The sequence below is a fragment of the Tiliqua scincoides genome, chromosome 3, assembly GCF_035046505.1.
Source record: "Tiliqua scincoides isolate rTilSci1 chromosome 3, rTilSci1.hap2, whole genome shotgun sequence".
Lineage (NCBI taxonomy): Eukaryota > Metazoa > Chordata > Lepidosauria > Squamata > Scincidae > Tiliqua > Tiliqua scincoides.
The window spans coordinates 34,762,709-34,784,945 of record NC_089823.1 but is presented as its reverse complement, the minus strand read 5'-3'; the positions used below and the strand labels follow the sequence as shown (position 1 = coordinate 34,784,945).

General features: G+C 45.2%; 2 protein-coding genes across 3 annotated transcripts in view; one reads left to right on the top strand and one right to left on the bottom strand.

Annotated features, from left to right (window-relative positions):
• Positions 1 to 6,673, bottom strand: part of NME7 (NME/NM23 family member 7) — a 104,451-nt gene extending 97,778 nt beyond the window's left edge. Inside the window, exon 1 of the mRNA XM_066620338.1 lies at positions 6,553 to 6,673. Within this exon, the coding sequence (XP_066476435.1) occupies positions 6,553 to 6,555 (3 nt within the window). The 5' untranslated portion in view covers positions 6,556 to 6,673. The remainder of the gene's footprint in view (positions 1 to 6,552) is intronic.
• Positions 6,674 to 8,104: 1,431 nt separating this feature from the next.
• The window catches only part of BLZF1 (basic leucine zipper nuclear factor 1), a 16,981-nt gene continuing 2,848 nt past the window's right edge, over positions 8,105 to 22,237 (top strand). The window contains exons 1-6 of one of the 2 annotated variants that reach the window (XM_066619098.1): positions 8,105 to 8,235; positions 12,533 to 12,599; positions 13,208 to 13,644; positions 16,115 to 16,314; positions 20,369 to 20,497; positions 21,288 to 21,510. In XM_066619098.1, the coding sequence (XP_066475195.1) occupies positions 12,572 to 12,599; positions 13,208 to 13,644; positions 16,115 to 16,314; positions 20,369 to 20,497; positions 21,288 to 21,510 (1,017 nt within the window). In that variant the 5' untranslated portion in view covers positions 8,105 to 8,235; positions 12,533 to 12,571. Of the gene's footprint in view, positions 8,236 to 8,324; positions 8,538 to 12,532; positions 12,600 to 13,207; positions 13,645 to 16,114; positions 16,315 to 20,368; positions 20,498 to 21,287; positions 21,511 to 22,237 lie in introns of those variants that run through there. The other variant, XM_066619099.1, reaches the window with a different exon arrangement.

Below are 22,237 nucleotides of genomic sequence, written 5' to 3'. Positions count from 1 at the left end.
GGGAGAGTCCATAAGCAGTTTGTGATGCACTGGTGTTCCTTGAGGGAGGGAAGCAGTAAGTTTCTTTAGGTGCCAGGACTGAAAGCAGCCCATCTCCCTTGATTTCTGAGCCAGTCGCACCTGCAAAAGCAAAATGGAGGCATCTCCTCCACTTTATTCTCGCCATCCCAAACAGCTCGGAAGCAGAGGGCGAGCGGCCGCTTTACATGGACGTACTGGCACCTGAAGAAACTTACTGCTCCCCCCCCCCCCCGTCCAGGAACATCAGTGTTGTGATGTAATAAAAATAATCAGCTGTTGGGGGAGGCAACAATTCTATTGGGCTAGTGCAAGGATTGTTGACATGAGCCCAAGTAGGTCCTATGATTTCAGCGGAAGACTGAACAATCTGAATATGTGGGGCTGTGGGCCCTCTTTGATGGCACAGGCAGAGACCTTGAATGGATGTGCTCAGTGTCTGAGCAGATGCTTTGCATGCAGGGAGCTCTAGGTTCAACCTGTGTCTCTGTGTGGGACTGGGAAACTTCCGTGTCTGTCACTCTGGGGCAATACTGTACTAGTTGGGCCACAGGTCTGACTTAGGGTCCAATCCTATCCAATTTTCCAGTGCTGGTGCTGCTGTGTCAATGGGGTATGCACTGCTTCCTGTGTTGGGGAAGCAGTCACAGAGGCCTCCTCAAGGTATGGGAACATTTGTTCCTTTACCTCAGGGCTGCATTGCAGCTGCACCAGTGCTGGAAAGTTGGATAGGATTGGCCCCTTAGAAAGAAACAGCTTCATACATTCCTATTTCAAGGTGAGAATGCATCATTTCTTGTTGTTTTTTCTTCCAGAAATAATGTTTCTAGTCCTTACACAACTGCATAGGTGGGTAGACTTGAGAAAGTCATCCAGTACACGTCAAAAACCTGCCCCCCCCCATATCAGATACATACCAATCTCTTGGCGACACCATTTTCAGTCTTCAGCAGCTACTTAAGTATCAAATGCTGAAAGTCAGAAAAATACCAGAAGAAACAGAAGCATATCCTAGAGATTTATGCCCTCAGCTGAATAATGCCAAAACCATGCAATAAGCCAATTTATCTTCTAACTGCAGAAGATTGCTTGGTGGACCCCAAAGGGAATGGCTTAACAGAATGGAAGCATGCTATTACAGCAAAGGGTTATATTGTACTGTCACATCTTGGTTGCTTACCAAGTAATCATCCGTTTCTCCACCAACTGATACGAATACTTTTAATCTGATTTTTATCTATAACGCAGTCCTGCAGTCAAACGTAATTTCACTCTTGCTGAGATCAGGAACATTCTCACAGTTGCTTTTGCTATAGAAATTCAACTAGAGATTTGAAGAACGTGACTTATAATCTCATCAGCTATGAAATTCTTCAAAACCATCTTGCAGGGAGGAAGTCAGTAGGAGGAGAGAGAGGTTGCCCATTGTCCACTTTCATACATAAATTCATTTTAGTGACTGCTAATTTAAACTGCACACTGGTCAGCATAGAGGCTGAACTTCAAAGGGGAAAGGGAAAAAAAGACCCAGTTTTTTTTTTTACTAGACCAGCTGGCAATTCTCTGTCTGCTGCTGCTAATAATTCTAGAACTGATTTTTCTATTATATGGCAGCTAAAACATGAAATAATGTTGAGCCTACTTTGGAAAATCACTAAATGAGATAAAAATAATTCCTATGTCTAATCACACTTGTGTGCAATTAGATGGAAGTGTGAAGTCTATTTTTAAAATGGTAAACAAATGAGTAAACATTCCACACTGCTCAGTCTCCTTTTAAATCAATTCACCAAAGACTGCAACAGATGCAATTTATGCCCCACTAAAATCTCTACATTGGAGGTCCAATCCTATCCAACTTTCCAGCACCGATGCAGCTGCAATGCAGGCCTGAGGTAAGAGAACAAACATTGCCTTACTTTCAGGGAGCTTCTGTGACTCCTTTTTCACTACAGGATGCAGCACATACCCCTTTGGCATGACTGCAACAGTGCTAGAAAGTTGGGTAGGATTGGAACCTTAATCAATGTATTATCCAGTTGTCAACATCTTCAATACTCTCCTTCACTCAGAGATATCTAACTAGTGCTCTAGGTAAAAAGACAAGTGGTATGGGCTATATTAAGCTATATCTGCCCAACATATGTGTGGCATATACACAACAGGGACCAAATGTGCACACCTGTGGGCTAGGCAAAAATGGGTTAAAGAGCTTTCTGCTGTCAAATTCTTCAATGTATACACATGCAACTGTGAGAAATTCTGCTACCACAGCATAAACATAATGTGATTATTTCAACAGCACATAAAAGACTGCTATAAAAATAAATGCAGGCATGAAGAGTTCTCCTCTAAGATCACACTGTAAGTTGGAGAAAAATCCTCTAAGAACATTCTATGAATGTTTAAACAGATACTGTCATAATTCTCAGTTTATGTAGCTACCTGTTGGGAACAATGACATTAATGGAAAATGCCTGCATTTCTTTCACAAAAGTACTTATTTGTAGGATAATGTACTTTGAAGCTACGATTTGCTATATTTGGAGATAATAATCTAGAGGAATTAATGCTTTTGATTTATTATTTCTTAGGACAAAATTAGAGAGAAATGACTACCAAAAAGATTAGCATGATTGTCACATAATACAGACCCTGAAACTGGATCTTGAATATAAAGTATCAAAAGGGGCTCTTTCAAACTGAAGCACTTTTCCACCACGAGGCTGCATTACCTAGGAGGGGCACAGACTATTTCCTTCAAATGAAAAGGAACCATCAAAAGTTCAGTTCATGACTTAAGTTTCTGAAAGGGTTAAGAATCACTGCCCAAAAGGGAAATATCAACTTATAAATCTACGATCAAGTTAACCATACAGCTTAAAAAAAATAGGCTGTGCTTTTGCTAGGTTTTCTGAAACTATCAAGTTAACCATACAGCTTAAAAAAAATAGGCTGTGCTTTTGCTAGGTTTTCTGAAACTAACAGCCCAATCCTATGCCAGTCTACTCAGACAAACATTCCATTATGTTCAATAGGGCTTACTCCTAAGAAAGTGTACATAGGATTGTAGCCTTATAGCCCAATCCTAACCAACTTTCCAGTGCCAATGCAGTCGTGCTATGCTACATTCTGCACTGGGGGTGCGGTCACAGATATCTCCTTGAATGCTACCTTATCTTGGAGTTGCACTGTAGCTGCATAAGTGCTGAAAAGTTGGTTAGGAATGGGCTGTTTGTCTTCCAGAGGCCAGGGCTGCAACAGACTGAAAGACAATCTAGCTCAGCAGTCTCCACATTGGAGACCGCTGTGCCCTGCAAACAGCCTCCCTGTAGCAACTGGAGCTTACCGTTCTGCCAGGGAGGCTGCCATTGTTGCCACTGATCTTCCCTGCTGTGTCTGCCAGGAAATCTTGGCGCAGAGCCTGCTTGGGCAGCAAAACACAGAAGCTGCGGGGCGGAATGAACTTGGGGGGAGATGAACAATGACAATGGCAGTCTCCCCCATGTAATGGTAAGCTCTGTTCACACGAGAGAAGGAAAAGGCAGGGCACTGGATCCGGATCTGGTCCACAGGCTCTGGTTTGGAGTGCCCTGATCTAACTAATCAAACTATTCTACACAGTGTCTACTGGGAAGTCCACAGCAGGACATGAAGGCAATAGTCATCCCTTCTCCGATGACCAGCAGCAACTGGCATTCAGTGGTAATCATTTTTATGCATAGCTCTTACATCTCTCCCATGGCAAGCCTACACTACTGCTCATCTATCCACTACATTTCTGTTTCCCTCTAGCACTAGCAGCATTTACTTTTAAGAACATAAGAAGAGCCCCACTGAATCAGGCCAAAGTCCATCTAGTCCAGCTTCCTGTATTTCACAGTAGCCCACCAAATGCCTCAAGGAGTACACAAGAAAACAAAATACCTTCATTCTATTGCCACTTACTTGCACCTGGCATTCTGAGGTTGCCTACTTCTAAAACCAGGAAGCTGCACATACCCATCATGGCTTGTAACCTATGAAGGACTTTTCTTCCAGAAATCTGTGCAATCCCCTTTTAAAGACATCTAGGCCAGTTGCCATCACCACATCCTGTGGCAAGAAGTTCCACGGATTAATTACACACGGGATAAAGAAATACGTTCTTTTGTCTGTTCTAACTCTCCCAACCCGCAATTTTAGTGGATGTCCCTTGGTTCTGGTGTTGTGTGAGAGGTAAAAGAACATCCGTCTATCCACTCTATCCATTCCATGCATAATTTTATATGTCTCAATAACATCCCTCCTCAGGTGCTTTTTTTCTACACTGAAGAACCCCTAACACTTTCCTCATAAGGGAGGTGTCCCAGCTCAGTAATCATTTTGATCAATCTCTTCTGCAGCTTTTCAGGGACCACTATATTCTTTTTACTTTCTCTTTAGCTTAACCTTAGCCATTTTCAAAAATGCTGCTAGAAGCTTTCTGAAGAGTTAGTAGCACTTGTAATCAGAAATTCACTCAGTTGGTGTTGAGTACATCATTACAGTGCAAAGAAGGGGAAGAAACAGCAAGAGAGATGAACATCATAACTCCCAAGGCATCCACCAACTTGTGTCAGGATTGGATTCTAATCCTATCCAAGAGGTTTAAAAATTAAGCCCTGCTCCTATTCCATGTCAGAAATTCTATTCATCCAATTGCTCACTACCACTACCATGAAAGCTGCTTAAACACTCTCATTTTCTTTCCACTTTTAGGGCTGGCAATTGGAGGGGAGCAGGAGCCATCTTGTAACCCAGATTCTTCCATTTCCTTTTTCTCCTGTAACCACGAGTGTTTGCCACATGCTTTTCTTTGCATGAAACACACCACATTCTGTTCAGCATCACATTCGGGAGGGAATTTTCTGAATTTATTACTGACATTTTCATCTCACCTCTTCTCTGAGGATCTCAGAGTGAAGTTCATGGCTCCCCCTGACTCACAACAACCCTGCGAGGCAAGTTCAGGCAATAGTGACTGAGGGCCCAATTCTATACAACTGTGCAGCATGGATGCAGCCGCTATGCAGTCCTAAGGTAAGAGAACAAATGTTCTTTTACCTTGAGGAGGCCTCCATGACTGCCACCCCACTGCAGGATTCAGTGCATGCTCCATTGGCATGGCTACATCAGGGCTGGAAAGTTGAATAGGATTGGGCCCCGATTCAAGATCACCCACTATGCTTCATGGCTGTTATGATTTGAACCTGAATCAGTACCCTAACAATTTCCTTATACTTAATGGTCCAAGGAGGAAAACCTACGTAATATGTTTTAAATTTATTGTAAGCTACTTTGATTTGTCTATAAGTAAGAAAAGGGGGATGTAAACATTTTACATAAATAGACATAAGCAGGGTAAAGGTAATTAATACAGCTACCACAACCTGTGTTGCACTTTTATTGTTATAACAGTTTGGCCAAATGACACCCATAAATTTAAATGACTGATGTATAATATTACTATTAAAGATTTGTTTAGCTGCAAGAACGTACTGAATGTCTACAAAATACTGACGCTGCAATCCTATCCACACTTACCAGGAGTAAGCCCCTCTGACTTTAATGGGACTTACTTTTGAGTAGATATGCATAGGCTTGGGCTCTGAATGAAATAGCCCTGAAAGAACATCCCCAGGCTTTTTTTTTTTGCACAACATACTGTCATTATTATTAAAATGCATGGGGCTGACAGTGCTTGCAAGAGTAACCTACCTGCTCTATCCAGTGTTCAAAGAAAAATAGTTTTCTTCACTTTCTAAAAAATAAATTTATTATCCATTCTTTTTTGCTTCTGCATATTTTCATTCAGATATTGCAAGTTGCTTTCCCCCTCACCCAGAATGGCATTCGCCTCTGTTTTGCTCCCCAGACTCAGAATGGCTCGGAAGGGGAGGGACCGCTTGCACGTGGCAGTGAGGCTCCCTGCAAAACTTAGTGCTTTGGCCACCCTCTGGTTACACCACTGACACAAAGCAACATAGGCAACCACTGGAGAAAGACTTTCTCCCCCAGAGCTGACCCACCTATGAAGCCAGCTGAGACAGCTGCCTCAGGCAACAAACCAGTGGAGGGTATCTGCCTTCATCTACCCACTTGCTTCATTTGGCCTGATCTTGCTGTTGATCCTCCTTCCACTCTCTGCATTAGAAGAGGAACAGAAGGAGGGGACAGAAAAGGAAGCATGGAGGACAGGAGAGTGGTGGGCTGGAGAGTCTTGCCAATCCAAGGGCTAGCAGGAGAAGTATCAAGGGGGGGGGGAGGAAGGGACAGAAGAGGAAGCGTGGAGGAGAGGAGAGTGGTGGGCTAGAGAGTCTTGCCAATCCAAGGCCTAGCAGGAGAAGCATCAGCAGTAGGGGGGAGGGACAGAAGAGGAAGCGTGGAGGACAGGAGAGCAGAGTGGTGGGCTAGAGAGTCCATCACCAGGCTGGGGGGAGAGTGCTGCATTTGGCACCCTGCTTCATGATCACCAGCGACTAGACTCACGAAACACCCCCTCCCAGCCCTTACCATGGTGCTGATGACGCAGCCTCAGCCTCTTTCTCCTCCGAGCGGCGCTGTCAACGTCAGCCGCGCAGCACAGCAGCTACACACGCCGGTCGCTTCACGGAGCGGCACCTTAGCAACCGAAGCCACGCCCCGTCCCCGCCTCTCGCCCGCAGAAAAAGATCTACGAAGCGTAGAGTGACACAAAGGGCCGACTTCCGGTTTCAGAGCCGTTGGCCTCAGTTGGCCCTATTCACAGGGTGCTGTGGGCCTTGGCGGCTCTCCGCAGGCAGGCAGGGAGGGACCAGAGGCCGTGTCGGTCTCCCGGGCGGGACTGGCTGCTGCCCATCTTGGTCTATGGGAGACTAGCCTGGGAGTCCCCCTGGGCCAGCCACAGGCCCATCTAGTCCAGCCTTCTGTGTCTCCCAGAGGCCACGAGGTGCCGCAGGGCACCCAAGACACCCGCACCCTCCTGCACCTGGCACTGGAGGGAGCCCACTGTGGAACCAGGAGGCTGCCAGACACGCCAGGGCCTGCAGCCCCCCCCCCCGGTGGCCTCTTCCTCCAGCACTCTGTCCACTCCCCTCTTAGAGGCATCCAGGCCAGGTGCCACCGCCACAGTTCCACAGACTACCTCTGAAACCAGGAGGTTGCACATGCCCACCATGGCTTGTAGCCCGTGATGGCCTCTTCCTCCAGAAATCTGTCCAATCCCTTTGAAAGGCATCCAGGCCAGGCACTATCACCGCATCCTGTGGCAAAGAGTTCCACAGACTTGTAACTCGCAATGGCGTCTTCCTCCAGCACTCTGTCCACTCCCCTCTTAGAGGCATCCAGGCCAGGAGCCACGGCCACATCCTGTGGCAGGGAGTTCCACAGACTACTTCTGGAACCAGGAGGCTGCACAGACACGCCATGGCTTGTAACACATGATGGACTTGTCCTCCAGTCCAATCTTTCCCTCCAATCCCTTTGAAAGGCATCCAGGCCAGATGCCATCACCATGTCCTGTGGCAGGGAGTTCCACAGGCCAATGGGCAAAGAAACTAGGTGGTTGTGATGGAACTGCAGAATCTCTTTCCCCAGAAGATGGAACATATTGGCAAAGGCCTGGGTTCGTTCTCTTTCTAAAGCAGGTCTGGGAGCCCCATCCTATGCATGTCTGCACAGAAGTAAGCCCATTATAGTCAATGGGGTTACTCCCAGGAAAGTGTGGGCAGGACTGCAGCCTCAGAGCCCCATCCCATGCAGGTCTACTCAGAAGCAAGCCCATTAGAGTCAATAGGGCTACTCCCAGGAAAGTGTGGACGGGACTGCAGCCTGAGCTCATCTGGGAGAGAAGAAGCGAGTGTCTAAAATGAGGTCCGTGTGGCGCGCAGAGCCTTTCAGGGTTTCCACTTTCCCCGCTTGCTGAGGGTGTTGCGTGACTCTCGCTTCTTTTAGCTCTACGGGGCAGCGCCTTCAAAACTATGTTGGAGCGGAAGTTCCGCCCTTCGCTCACGTGGGAGAGGAGCGAGTGGGAAAAGCCGACGTCATTCTAAGGGGAAGCCGGGACCGGATGTTGTGCGGAGGAGGGTCATCGCCGCTGCCCGCAGGAAGGGAGCGCAGAGGCGGCGGGCTGCGTGTCAGGGAGATGCCCCCTCGCGGAGTCTCCGGCGGGCCTCTGCCCTGAAGGGACGTCGAGGCTGAGCAGCGAGTCCCGCCCAAGTGAGTCCTGCAGCCTCCTCACTGCTGGCTTCGGGGGACTCTGCCCTGGTGTGCCCCGCACGTCGAGCCTGTGCGAGTGTTCTGCGGAACTCCCTGGCACTGGACGTGGGGAAGGCACTTAGCTTGGATGCCTTTGAAAGGGGGCTGAACAGAGTCCTGGAGGAAGAGGCCATCACGGGTTACAAGCCTGTGGAACTCCTTGCCACAGGATGTGGGGGAAGGCGTCTGTCTTCGATGCCTTTGAAAGGGGGCTGGACAGAGTCCTGGAGGAAGAGGCCATCACGGGTTACAAGCCATGATGGGTCTGTGCAACTTCCTGGTTTTAGAAGTAGGTAACCTCAGAATGCCAGGTGCAAGGAAGTGGCAATAGGGTGAAGGTATCTTGTTTTCTTGTGTGCTTCTTGAGGCATTTGGTGGATTACTGGTGAGATGCAGGAAGCTGGACTAGATGGGCCTGTGGCCTGATCCAGCAGGGCTCTTATTCAGATCAAAGTTGCAGTTATTTCTGGGGGCTGTGTCTTACACAAGCATGCATTGGATTGCAGCTGTAGGGTGAGAGGAGGAGGGCTATCCAACATGATTGTAGGGTGCTTAATGTACATAAGCAGAGATCCAGTAATAGGGACCACTGTTCCTTACTTTTTGGTTTTTGAACTGTGAGTGTTGGCTTCCTGGGGAGCACAGAAACCAGCAAGGGGAGTCACAGAATCCTCATGAAAAACTTGCCATGCCGTACAGTTTACAGCAGCTGTTTTCCACCTTTTTCATCTCATGGCACACTGACAAGGTGCTAAAATTTCAAAGTCCAGCTGAAATGTCTGCGTGACTTCCTCTTTGCCGACGACGCAGCTGTCACTACCCACTCTGCCAAAGATCTCCAGCAGCTCATGGATCGTTTTAGCAAGGCCTGCCAAGATTTTGGACTGACAATCAGCCTGAAGAAAACACAGGTCATGGTTCAGGATGTGGACTCACCTCCCTGCATTACAATCTCTGAGCATGAACTGGAGGTTGTCCATGACTTTGTGTACCTTGGCTCAACGATCTCCGACACTCATTCTCTCGATGCCGAGCTAAACAGGCGCATCGGTAAAGCAGCTACCACGTTTTCCAGACTCACAAAGAGAGTCTGGTCCAACAAGAAGCTGACGGAACATACCAAGATCCAGGTCTACAGAGCTTGCGTCCTGAGTACACTTCTGTACTGCAGCGAGTCATGGACTCTTCGCCCACAACAGGAGAGGAAACTGAGCGCTTTCCACATGCGCTGCCTCCGACGCATCCTCGGCATCACCTGGCAGGACAAAGTTCCAAACAACACAGTCCTGGAACGTGCTGGAATCCCTAGCATGTATTCACTGCTGAAACAGAGACGCCTGCGTTGGCTTGGTCATGTCGTGAGAATGGATGATGGCCGGATCCCAAAGGATCTCCTCTATGGAGAACTCATGCAAGGAAAGCGCCCTACAGGTAGACCACAGCTGCGATACAAGGACATCTGCAAGAGGGATCTGAAGGCCTTAGGGATGGACCTCAACAAGTGGGAAACCCTGGCCTCTGAGCGGCCCGCTTGGAGGCAGGCTGTGCAGCATGGCCTTTCCCAGTTTGAAGAGACACTTTGCCAACAGTCTGAGGCTAAGAGGCAAAGAAGGAAGGCCCATAGCCAGGGAGACAGACCAGGGACAGACTGCACTTGCTCCCGGTGTGGAAGGGATTGTCACTCCCGGATTGGCCTTTTCAGCCACACTAGACGCTGTGCCAGAACCACCTTTCAGAGCGCGATACCATAGTCTTTCGAGACTGAAGGTTGCCAATACATACTGCTTTTTGACAGTTGACAACACACACCACACTGCTGCTGCTGGACTCAAATCCCCCAATGGCCCTACGAATAAATTACCCTTCCCCCAAATTCCCATGGCACACCTGTGGATCATTTGCAGCACACTAATGTGCTATGGCACACTGGTTGAAAATCACTGGTTTGCAGCCTGTATCACCCTGTACAATGTATAGGATTGTAGCCCTAATTGGAAGGCGCAGCTTTTGGAGCTTCCAGTCCAAAAAAGTTTGGAAATCCCCTGCCTTAAATGCATACTCTTCTATTTACCTCTTCTATCTGTTATCTTCCTTGTATTGGTGTTTGGGGAAGTGCCTAGTCTCACATTCTTTGTGTGTGTTCATGTGTGTGTACATGTACATGGATAGATGTACTATATACAGGTGTGTGAATAAGAAGGTGGAAGGATGTGCCTCTTGTCTCTTTGCAGATTACTTGTTAGGTTTTTATCTTTGTTACTGGCTATTTAAAGTGTAGATTAATTTCTTGTGCTTTGCATTGGCTAGTAGCTGATAAGCCTTAAATGTAATTCTTAAGAGCAGGGGTGCCCAAACCCTGGCCCTGGGGCCACTTGCAGCCCTCAAGGACTCCCAATCCAGCCCACAGGGGCCCCCCAGTCTCCAATAAGCCTCTGGCCCTCCAGAGACTTGCTGGAGCCCACGCTGGCCCGACACAACTGCTCTCAGCATGATGGCCAACTGTTGGCCGACCTCTTGTGTGAGCTGTGGGATGAGGGCTCCCTCCATTGCTTGCTGTTTACGTCTGTGATGCAGCAGCGGCAGCAAAGGGAAGGCCAGCCTTGCTTTGTGAAAGGTCTTTTATAGGCCTTGAGCTATTGCAAGACCTTCATTCATGCATACAAGTTCCATCTCTAATATATTCATTTATGTAAATTTATTCAAATTTGAAATGTAAATTAATTCTTTTTTTCCCTGGCCCCTGACACAGTGTCAGAGAGATGATGTGGCCCTCCTGCCAAAAAGTTTGGACACCACTGCTCCAGAGAACTAACAACTAGTTTCCTGATGGGTAAAATATGCGGGTATGAATTGTTATGAGGTGGAGTGGTAAAAACGTAGGAAAAATTATAAGCAACCTAGTAACATGAACCTTAACACGTTTGTTTAAATTACATTTGAACTGAATTCAGTTGGTGTTAATGTCTAAATATCATTACTAAGGGAGTTAAGACTTTTGTCCTGTGCACACTTTCCTGAAGGCAAGCCCCATTAGTGGGGCTTACATCTGAATAGACATAGTTAGGTTTGTGGTGTTAACTTTCTATTTCAGATTAAGTTTGTGTTCTTTGGTTTTGCATCTCATAGAGGCCTGATGGTAGGTCAGTGTGAATCTGATTCTGTGATGTGTGCAAGCAACCATTTTGTTTCTATTTGCTGTTATTATGCTTTTCTGTAAAAAAAAAAACAAAAACTTGTGGTTTACAAAATATTAGAACTTTAAAATACTAGTAGCAGCAATAAAATCAACCAATGATCCGTAAGAGTAACAGATTACAATACAGAAATGGCTATGCATATAAAACTAAGTTACAAATTACTAAAATAGAAGAATCTTTTAAAAGATGTCTGAAAATGTATTGTTGTATTTGTAATTCACCTTGAGTGCCCTTTGCAGGGTAGAAAGGCGGGGTATAAATAAATAAATTAAATGCTCAGAGATGAACCAGGCAGATATGCATGGGGAGGGCATTCCATAATCTCGGCACCATCACTGAGAAGGTTCTGCCTTGTCACATACTAGATCGACAAGTATACATGAGTGGGTGGAGAGCAAGTCCTTGCTGATCTTGATTTTCAGGCAAGTTCACATGGAGCAGCTGGTTCCTGAAGTTTCCTGGTCCCAATCAGTTTAGGATTTTGAAGTCTAAAACCAGCTCAAAAAGGCAGCTGATATAGTCCATGATTAAGCTACATATTCTGGTCTTTGAGCCCCAAACAAAAGATTGGCAGTTGCATGTAGGACCAATTGAATTTTCCAGACTTTTTTCAAAGGCAGCAATATGTTGAGAACAATGAAGGAATTGTTTAAACTCTTTAGAGCATGGAAAGCTGTAACCTGATCCACTTTTCCAGGAAATGCCACATCTAGCAAACTAGTCAAGCTAGTAAAAGTCACCTCCCACCAGTTTTGTAAACAGCTTTGAATATATTTTTGGAAAAGCAGAATAAGCATTTGAAAAATGCTATTGGCCTTGGTTGGGGTTGCATATCCACATCTATAGATGTGCTCAAATGGCTCCTGGGTTAATGGCATAACCATGCTTAGGGAAGGTCGCTTGCATGGTGTCCCTTCCTGGATTAGCGAAATATACCTAACGTACCATATATTATACACTCTTGGGTGCATTATACTATAGAACAACAGTACTATCTCTTGTACTATACCAGAGATTGAGCAATAAAAACATGTATAATGTGATGTGTCTTTCTTTTTTAGGTATAGTGTTTTTGTCTTGTGTGCTGCTCCATCAGCAAAATGACAACACTGCAGACTATAGAAAGCAGTAAGTGTTCATCCTTCTGGGGAGGAAATGGAATGTTGCATTGAAAGAGATTTCCTGCAGGTGAAGGATACATTACAGTCTGGTAAAAGTGTCTTGAAGGTCTCTTAGGCAAAGTGGAAGTTGAGTGAGAGGGCAGAATTTGGTTATTATGTGAGATGTAAACAGAACCTGGATTGATTACATATTACTTTCTGTTGCACACATGTGTATGAATGCACTTAACATCACTTAGCAAACCTCTACTTTTCTAGTTCTACAGTTGATGTTCTTTGTGGTTGATACCTGATTTGGTATTTAAAAAAACAGCAGCTTGTATCTTAGTAATATAGGTATGATGACACTTGATCTCCCCCATCCCCAACAGCTCCCTGAGTTACACAAAAAGCCAGTTCTGAGAGTCAGAGGAGCCTCAGGGGTGAGATTTGAGGCTGGAATGGGAGTGTGGATTTCTCCAAATTGGGTGCAGGTACTTTCTGCCATTGTGCTCATGCTTTTTGGAATATAAAGCAATGAGAAATTAGCACCCTTCCAAAATGTTGTAGCCTTTCTTCTAAAGAGAAACAGTGATGCTTTTGTCACTTGCATATCTTTTTCCCTTTGTCTCCAAGCTTCATCTGACTGTGTCACTTCACCCATCCGTGGATCTGGAGATGGCATGGAAACAGAATCCCCACCAAAATCGGTGGAAGTGGTCCATACTTCAACCAGTCATGCCCATCACAGCCCACGTAAGAAAGTTCTTCCTTCACCTAGCCCTGGAGTGCTTCAGCTAGGGAAGATACACGGTGATAAGGCAGTGGAAATTGAAGCTGTACGAATACTGATTCCCAAAGCTGCTATAAGCCGTGTGCTTCCTGCCAAAAGTGCCAAGACATCCAAATCTCTTGGGCACCAAAGAGACACACTCACTCTATCAGATGGCATTTCAGATACAAAGAAAGAACTCCAGGAGCTAAAAAGTGAAATAGGAAAACTTAAGAACTCGGAGAGACGGCTGCTGCAGGATAAAAAAGGTCTTTGCAACCAGCTCCATGTGCAAACAGAGGTAGGACGCCAAGAAGTGGGTTTGATCCATTGCTCTTTTTTATTCTTATAGATCTTTCTATATCAGATGTGTAGATAACAACTGCAGTATAAATAACCATGGGGAATTTCTTCTTTGTTTCTGTATGGCTATGCAAATTTTTGTGGAAACAACTAAAATCAGCCTTTTATATTAGGAGATTTAATGCTCCTTTCAGGAACTGTATTGGCTTGACAACAACCACTATTAAGTAAACCTATTCAGTAACTTGTTTGGACAAAGTTCCAAACAACACAGTCCTGGAACGTGCTGGAATCCCTAGCATGTATTCACTGCTGAAACAGAGACGCCTGCGTTGGCTTGGTCATGTCGTGAGAATGGATGATGGCCGGATCCCAAAGGATCTCCTCTATGGAGAACTCGTGCAAGGAAAGCGCCCTACAGGTAGACCACAGCTGCGATACAAGGACATCTGCAAGAGGGATCTGAAGGCCTTAGGGATGGACCTCAACAAGTGGGAAACCCTGGCCTCTGAGCGGCCCGCTTGGAGGCAGGCTGTGCAGCATGGCCTTTCCCAGTTTGAAGAGACACTTTGCCAACAGTCTGAGGCTAAGAGGCAAAGAAGGAAGGCCCATAGCCAGGGAGACAGACCAGGGTCAGACTGCACTTGCTCCCGGTGTGGAAGGGATTGTCACTCCCGGATTGGCCTTTTCAGCCACACTAGACGCTGTGCCAGAACCACCTTTCAGAGCGCGATACCATAGTCTTTCGAGACTGAAGGTTGCCAATACAATTCAGTAACTTATTTATGAGAAACAGTTTTTTCCATCCTCAGGTCACTGTGCCATGAAACATGAGAACCACTGAGCAGAATATCATGCTGCCCAAGCCAGCGAGTGGTGCATCCAGTCAGTTGCATCTAAATTGGCTCCAAGTTTGTCTCATTGGGTTGTTTACAGCCATGTTAATCATATGCAATTAATAAAGCAGAGGGGATGGTAGTTTTTACTAGTTTCTCTTGCAGTAATTCACAGCATAGTGGTTTTGAATTATGCATACAGAATCCAACACAGTGCAGGTCGAGAAAAAGGTATTGGATTACCTTTGCTGTTTGCCAGTTAGTAAGGGTTATTAATAATACCTCACATTGCTAGTCTATATCAAGGACCAGTTCCACCAGTTAGTCGTTCATTTGGTTTTCTTTTGTTCCTTTGCTGTATTTTAAACAGAACATTTAAAAATGCTAAAGCATTTAACAAAACATTAAAACCACAACTTAAATATACAAAAAACCATTCAAAATAATAGCTAAATGGCAATTAAGAGTAGCAAATTACTTAAAGCAGTGTTTCTCAAACTATGGGTCAGGACCGACTAGGTGGGTTGCGAGCCAATTTCAGGTGGGTCCCCATTCATTTCAATATTTTATTTTTAATAGATTAGACTTGATGCTACCATGGTATATGATTGCATTTGGGGAAATGTGACAGACCTGTACATTTAACAAGCTACTATGTATATTCTTTTAACAATGATAGTCAATGGGACTTACTCCTGGGTAAGTACGGGTAAGATTGTTAAAAATTTTCTTGCTTGATGATGTCACTTCCGGTGGGTCCCAACAGATTGTCATTCTAAAAAGTGGGTCCTGGTGCTAAATGTGTGAGAACCACTGACTTAAAGTATTTAAAACTAAACTCAGACAACTTAGTGAATTTATGATGCAAATTTGATGTACTCCTGACATGCATTTTTTTTTGCATACTTTACAAATAGAGTACTTCAGGGCAAAGAGTTGACACAGATATTCCACAGTTATTTATCCAGTTAATAGCAGTCTTTGGGGTGGGAGGAATCGGACTAAAGCCTGAGGAAGAGGTGGCAGATTAACCTCTTTTCCACCTTCTGCTGTTCTCCTAATTTAAAAATTCACACCAGCTATTTTTGTTCCATGAATGAAAACTTGCACAAATGCGTATGCTACTTGCACCTGAATGATTCTGTGTGATTGTGCTGTGGAACCATCTGACTCTGAGAGGTATTATGGCTTATGGGAGGTGTGGCTGTGGTGATGTGAAGAGATGCTCACTTATTGGCTATACCATTTTGGATGCATTTCATGGAAAACAGGAACATAACGGTTCTTGCTTTCAGCATGTTGAAACTATCAACTATCATGCTATAAGCAGCCCTAAGCATTTGTGGTAGTTTTTATTCTCTTGCAAATGATACCTAAGTAAATATTTGTTTATGCAGTTGCCATATGATATAAAATATTATGGACATATTAATAAACTTGTGCTGGGCATCTTACTTCAGAATTCACAGCTGTCTGCTTCATCTTTTTCATGTGTCCTGAAAGTATTTTACTATCAATGTCTGATAACCTTGAATTAGTTCTCCTGACCTCTTAGCTATCTACACTGTGAATCTGGATCATATTACTTGTTGATGTTGTGATTTGATTGCTTAAGTAACTGTTTTGGCTTAGGTCAATCGGGAGCTGAAGAAATTGCTTGTTGCTTCGGTTGGGGATGACCTGCAATATCACTTTGAGCGCATGGCACGTGAAAAAAATCAGCTGATCCTTGAAAATGAGGCCCTGGGGCGGAATGTATCCCAGTTGTCTGAACAGTTAGAACGGATGTCGATACAGTGTGATGTTTGGCGGAGCAAGTTCCTTGCAAGCAGGTATTATGGTGTTGGTGTGACTCTTAAAAGAATACTTTAACAAAACATTGTGTACCTATATAAAATCTAAGTGCACTTTTGGTGGAAAAGAGACTGATAAATAAGTGCCCATGAAGTCAGGGCTGTCTACTTAGAAATTATGCTTTTCCATTTACCATGGTTGTTTCAACCTTCAAGGTTATCAGTCTGAAAATAATATTGAGCCCAATATAGCTCTTTGAGTGCGCAAAGCACTTCATATATATTATCCTGATGTTATCCTTGCAATAGCTCTGTTGGGTAGGTTAGTATTGTTTTCCCCACATTTCAGCTGGAGAGCTGAAGTTGAAAAGTAGTTCTCTTATCTGAGAACATCTAGTGTGTTCATGGCAGAGATGAAGACTTGATTTGCATCTTAGAGGGCAATGCAGACCAGTTGTTTGGCTGGCGCAAGTTCCTTGTGCTGACCTATGGTTGTTGTGAAAGTCCCACAAAACGCATTTGTAATGACTTGTGAGCTGGCTAGGCTAGTGATGGATCCACCAGCAAAGAGGGTGAGTTTGCAACAGCTAGCACCAAGGGTGTGTGGGAGAGGGTGGTGGGAGGGTGGGATGGGGGCATTTTGGCAGGTAAGGGTGGGCCAGAGGGCAGCCTGGGAGGTGCTAGGACTGGCCTGGGCATCTTAGGCTGGTTGCTAATGCCCCTCCCAGCCAGCCTGACATTACACCAGGCTGCTCGGATTTGTATCAGCAGATTCGCTGAGGCAGATCTGAGTAACCCAATATGAGTGGCTGGTGCGCTACATGGGGTGAGGTGATAAATATCCTCTTACTCAGAGTTGCACACTAATCGGGACCTGCTTGTGCTGGATACAGCACAGGCTATTCGGCCTGCCTGTTACAGCACAAGTTAGGATTGGGCTCTTAGTCTTTTGGCCATTTCATATTTATTGTTCACATCTATGTGGAATGTACATTAAGTAAATTTACGTTGATTACATTTTTCCTGACCAATTCTCCCCTTTACTGAATAAGGGGGCCGGAGATGGTTCATAGTATGACCCTGTCTGACTATTACTATAGTAGGAGTAAGTGTTAATCTGATACCTGAGAAAGAATCTTGAGTTTAGCACCAAGTTACAATCTCTTGGAATTTACAAGGGTTCCTTTTATAGGATAATAGAAGGATCTTAGTGGAATTAGTGGTTTTTAAGATTTTTTTTCTTAGAGCCTAGGTACTATGAGTGAAAGAAGAATTTCAGGGCAGAGACTATTAATGGTGGGTGTGACACTATGGCTAAATATGCTTCTGATAGTAGAATCCAGCCAAGAGAAAGAGGTTGCCCCTGTTGCTGTAACACCTCCTCCCAACAGTTGAGTCAGGGTCCTTATAAGGTGGAGTGTCTTACAGCATGGGCACACCCTGATGAAATCAGGCTGTTTCCAGTTCTTCCCTTTTTCACTTGCTTAATGAGGCTGAATAAACAGTATGCTCTGTGCAGCTGATTCACATTCCTGACAGGCTGGGCATCTGACGTTCTCATAGACTTGTATTAGCTTGTTTTGTAATGCTGAATACCAGCTATGATCTGGAGATGGCTATGCACTTGGATTTTTATTTCTTATCAGTATTGTCACCATAGCTGCAAAACTAGAAAGCAGTAGAGACCTGGCCCAAGAATCCCTGAAAAATGGATCAAAAAGTGCACCTTGTGGGGTTGTAGATATTCCACAATAGGAGAGTGAGTACATTGTACTGGATTGGGTGTCAGGCTGGGGTGATGCTGGTTCAGATCCCCACTCAGTCATGGTTATTGCATAACTGGTCTATGGATTCCATCTCTCAACTTAAGCTTCAACACAGAGTAGTGGTTGACTAAGGATATAGTAACTCCCTGTATGCTGCCTTGACTGAGCTCCTTAGGGAAGAAAAGTGGAATGACGGTGCCAATAATACACATAATGTATTTAGGACCAAAGTCTAAGAAATTTAGGATGTAAAGTTAGCCTGTCATCTTAATTTTCAATTACCTGCATCAGTTTGAGATGTTGGGAACAGTCAGTTACCTGCTGTTGTCCTATATGCAATATAATTTTAATTACCGTATTTTTCGCTCCATAAGACGCACCTAGTTTTTAGAGGAGGAAAACAGGAAAAAATATTCTGAACCAAACAGTGTAATAAAATATTTAATAAACTATAACAGAATAACATTTGAACCATGTAAAGTGAACAGCAGTCAACAGTGGCATTAAGAACCATTATCACTGTCATTAACAAATAGAGAGACTTAAATGTTTGAGTACTCTAGTTTTCTGGAAACCCCAAGAACTCATCATCGCTAGAGTCAGAATTTATGAAGCTCACAAAAGCAGGTGCGCCCAAATAGGGGATCACATTATTTTTCTGCTACAATGATGTTCTGCCAAATTCCAATCCACTGGGCCTCGTGCCCGCTTAAGGCTGATCAGTCCCCCTTGTGCAACTCACCAGTGCAGCAAGCAAAAGTGAGTCCAGTTCCAGTCCACAGGTGCCAAGTAAATCAGTCCCATCAATTAGAGTTGCCAAATCAGAGTCCAGAGCCAATAAGCCAAATTACAGTCCAAGGTCAGGTTCCAGGTAGGTTAGTCAAATCCGTCAGGGTATCCAAGTCCAGTCACAATCCAGTCAGATTCCAAATTCAATAAAGTCAGTCTCCTCTCCTACCTCCAACCTGCACTCCTTCAAAACCCTTTCTGCCTCAGGTACTCCTTATATCCCTGAGGGCCCTATTGCCTTCCAGTGGCTGCAGCTGTGCAGCACACTGCTGGATGCTCAGGCCTTACCCTTAAAGGGGCCACTGCTGACACCACATCTACCTCCTCGCCAGTTCTTCCGTGATTCCAATACAAATGAACAAGTGGAAAGTCCAACCACAACTTGAATTCTCAAGACACAACAAACCTCTGGATTTATGGTGGGAACCTAGCCTTACCTGGGGCTTGTGCAATAAGCAAACACTGGCATTCTGACCAAGGAGACAGTTTTTTCTTTGTGATGGGGGGGGGGGGGGGCTTACATTCAGATGCTGGATGAGGTGAGTGAAAGCGCCCCTCCCCTGCTGTGTGAGTGAGGGGGCAGAGCATCTGTGTGTGTAAGAGAAGGGGGCAGCCTGTGTGTGAGAGAGAGAGGGGGGGAAAGTGTTTGTGTTGCAGAGAAGTTGTGATGCTCCAGGCTTGGGGTGGGGGGAAAGAGAGACTGTGATGCTCCAGGCTTGGGGGAGGGGAAGTCTGTGATGCTCTAGGCTTGGGGGAGGGAAGCAAGAGTCTGTGATGCTCCAGGCTTTGGGGGGGGGGAAGAGAGAAGCTGTGATGCTCCAGGCTTGGGGGGGGGAAGAGTCTGTGATGCTCTAGGCTTGGGGGAGGGAAGCAAGAGTCTGTGATGCTCCAGGCTGGGGGGGGGGAGAGAAGCTGTGATGCTCCAGGTTTGGGGGGGGGAGAGAGGCTGTGATGTTCCAGGTTTGGGGGGCGGAAGAGAGAAGCTGTGATGCTCCAGACTTGGGGGGAGAGAGGATGTGATGCTCCAGGCTTGGGGTGGGGGGAAAGAGAGGCTGTGATGCTCCAGGCTTGGGGGGGGCAGAGAGGCTTTCCTGGGAGTAAGCCCCCCTGACTCTAATGGGACTTACTTCAGAGTAGGCATGCACAGGATTGGGCATCGATACTGCCACCCCACCCACGCTTTCCTGGGAGTGAGCCCCACTGACTCTTGAGACTTACTTCTGAGTAGACATGCGGGCTTGGGCTCCGTCCGGCGCTGCCACAGTCCGCGCGGGCGTTGAGGGAAGGCAGGAGCCCCCCCCCCCCCCCGGCCAGCTCAGCCTCTGACTGCCCGGGGAAGCCGAGCAGAGCGAGTGGGCAGGGGGCAGGTCCAGGGCCGGGGGGGGGGCGAAGTTGTTGGTTTTTTTGCAGTATTCGCTCCGTAAGACGCACACACTTCCCCCCCACTTTTTGGGGGGGGAAAGTGCATCTTATGGAGCGAAAAATACGTTATATAGAATTGCCTTATCTCTCTAAAATCTGGAATTCTTCTTTTACAGAGTCATGAGTGATGAACTGACAAACTCCAGAGCAATTCTCCAACGTCAAACAAGGGATGCACAAAGTGCAATTCAGGATCTATTAAGTGAACGTGACCAGTTTCGCCAAGAAATGATTGGAACACAAAAGTATGAATGCTTGTGTGTGATGTTTCTGTGTCTTGTAACGTAGCAATTTGTGCCCAGATCCCATCATGGAATTCCACTTGCATCTGTGGAACCTGACTAAGTACACACTTAATGAGTCTTACTGTGGCACAAGCTTTCATGGTCCAGACCATCAAATGCAGGAAATGCTGTCTTAAACTGTAATTAAGTCTGTTGCAAAGAAAATAGAAGATGGCATTCAACTAGCTCTTCTGCCATTGGAATTAGTTTGCAGAAGGATCAGATAATAATTAACCCAATGTGTCATGATTTGGCAGAAACTTCCATTAAATAATAGCTTAAAAACTAATTTTTTATAGTTTATATCGTTGTAGTGTCTGTTGGATTATCAGTGTTAATCTCTGTGGCTGAGAAGGTTTGAAAAAGGAGAGCATGCCTACCTTTATTTATAATGAGCATGCCTACTTGCATGGTGCATTCTTGTCATGTTGCATATAGGGTCACATCATCCACCAAGTTGATCCCCTTTTGAAAATTCCAAGGGACGCTTGGGACTCTTCTGGCCTCCTCCATGATCTCTCCTTTTCACTCAAGAGTTGTGGAGGCTCTGTAGGTCACACTCCAACTCTTATCCTCTCAAAGTTTCCAGTCAATAAACTGGGCTAAAACACACACAGCTGTTTCCTTGCATCAACAAGATTGTAGCCTATGAATGCTGACCATCTTTTGTTTTTTACCACCTCTATGGTATAGTAAATTTTCTTACCAGAATGTTCAACATCAATTGTGTTTGTTATAATTTCCTATATAGGTTGCTGGAGGAGCTGCTGGTTTCTTTGCAGTGGGGGAGGCAGCAGACTTACTATCCTAGTGCACAGCCTCATAGTACAGCAGAACTAGCAGCTGTGAATCTTAAGCTGGCTACAGCAGTGACCTCGCACCTTCTTGGAAACAGGGATAGCACCAACAGTCCAAAAAAGGGTTCTTCACCTACAGAACTCTGCAATACTCCTGCTGAAAAAATGGCTGAAATGGTAAAAACCCTTGATACCACAACCACTTTACCTTTCTTTAAGCTGTCCCAAGCTTCACCTTCTGGAAACACGAAGCCACTTATTTTTATTGAATCACAGCCAGTGCCTTGCTCTCAATACAAAAATTGAATATTTGTGTATTTTTGTATATTCAAGAAATCCCAGCTTACTGAGAATCTTACTTCACTGGAAGATGACAGTTGCCCTGGCCCTTAGCAGTCAGTTAATAAAGATGGTTTTTTCTGATCTTAGCTGGTACTGTCTGACAGCAAATTGTCTTTATCTGCACACTTTTAAGCTTTCTGCTAAGCACACATTCTCTGCCTAGCTAGTATCAGAAGGTGCATCTTATTCCAGTTCAAATCAAGTTTGAACTCCATTTTACTCCCTTAGATCTATGAAGTTTTGTTTTCTAATTATTAATTTCTTCTATCTCAGTTTTGTAATGGCAGAAAAGCTTTCATAGATAGGGATTTATTTCTATGAGCATCTGATAAACGTAAATTCAGTTGAAAGTAAAGCCTGGCCCACAACAGCTTAGCTTGAGGCATCAAGAAGTGATCAAGAGGCATCAGGTTTTAAAGGAAAAATACAGTCTATGAAATTGTGTGTGTTTGTATTTTTCCTTTAAAACTTGGTGCTCCATCCATTTCCAAGGATTATTCCATAGCCCACTAGGCTGCTGTGTAGCTTGGCAGAGCATAAGCCTTCTCTTGTCCCTTTGCAA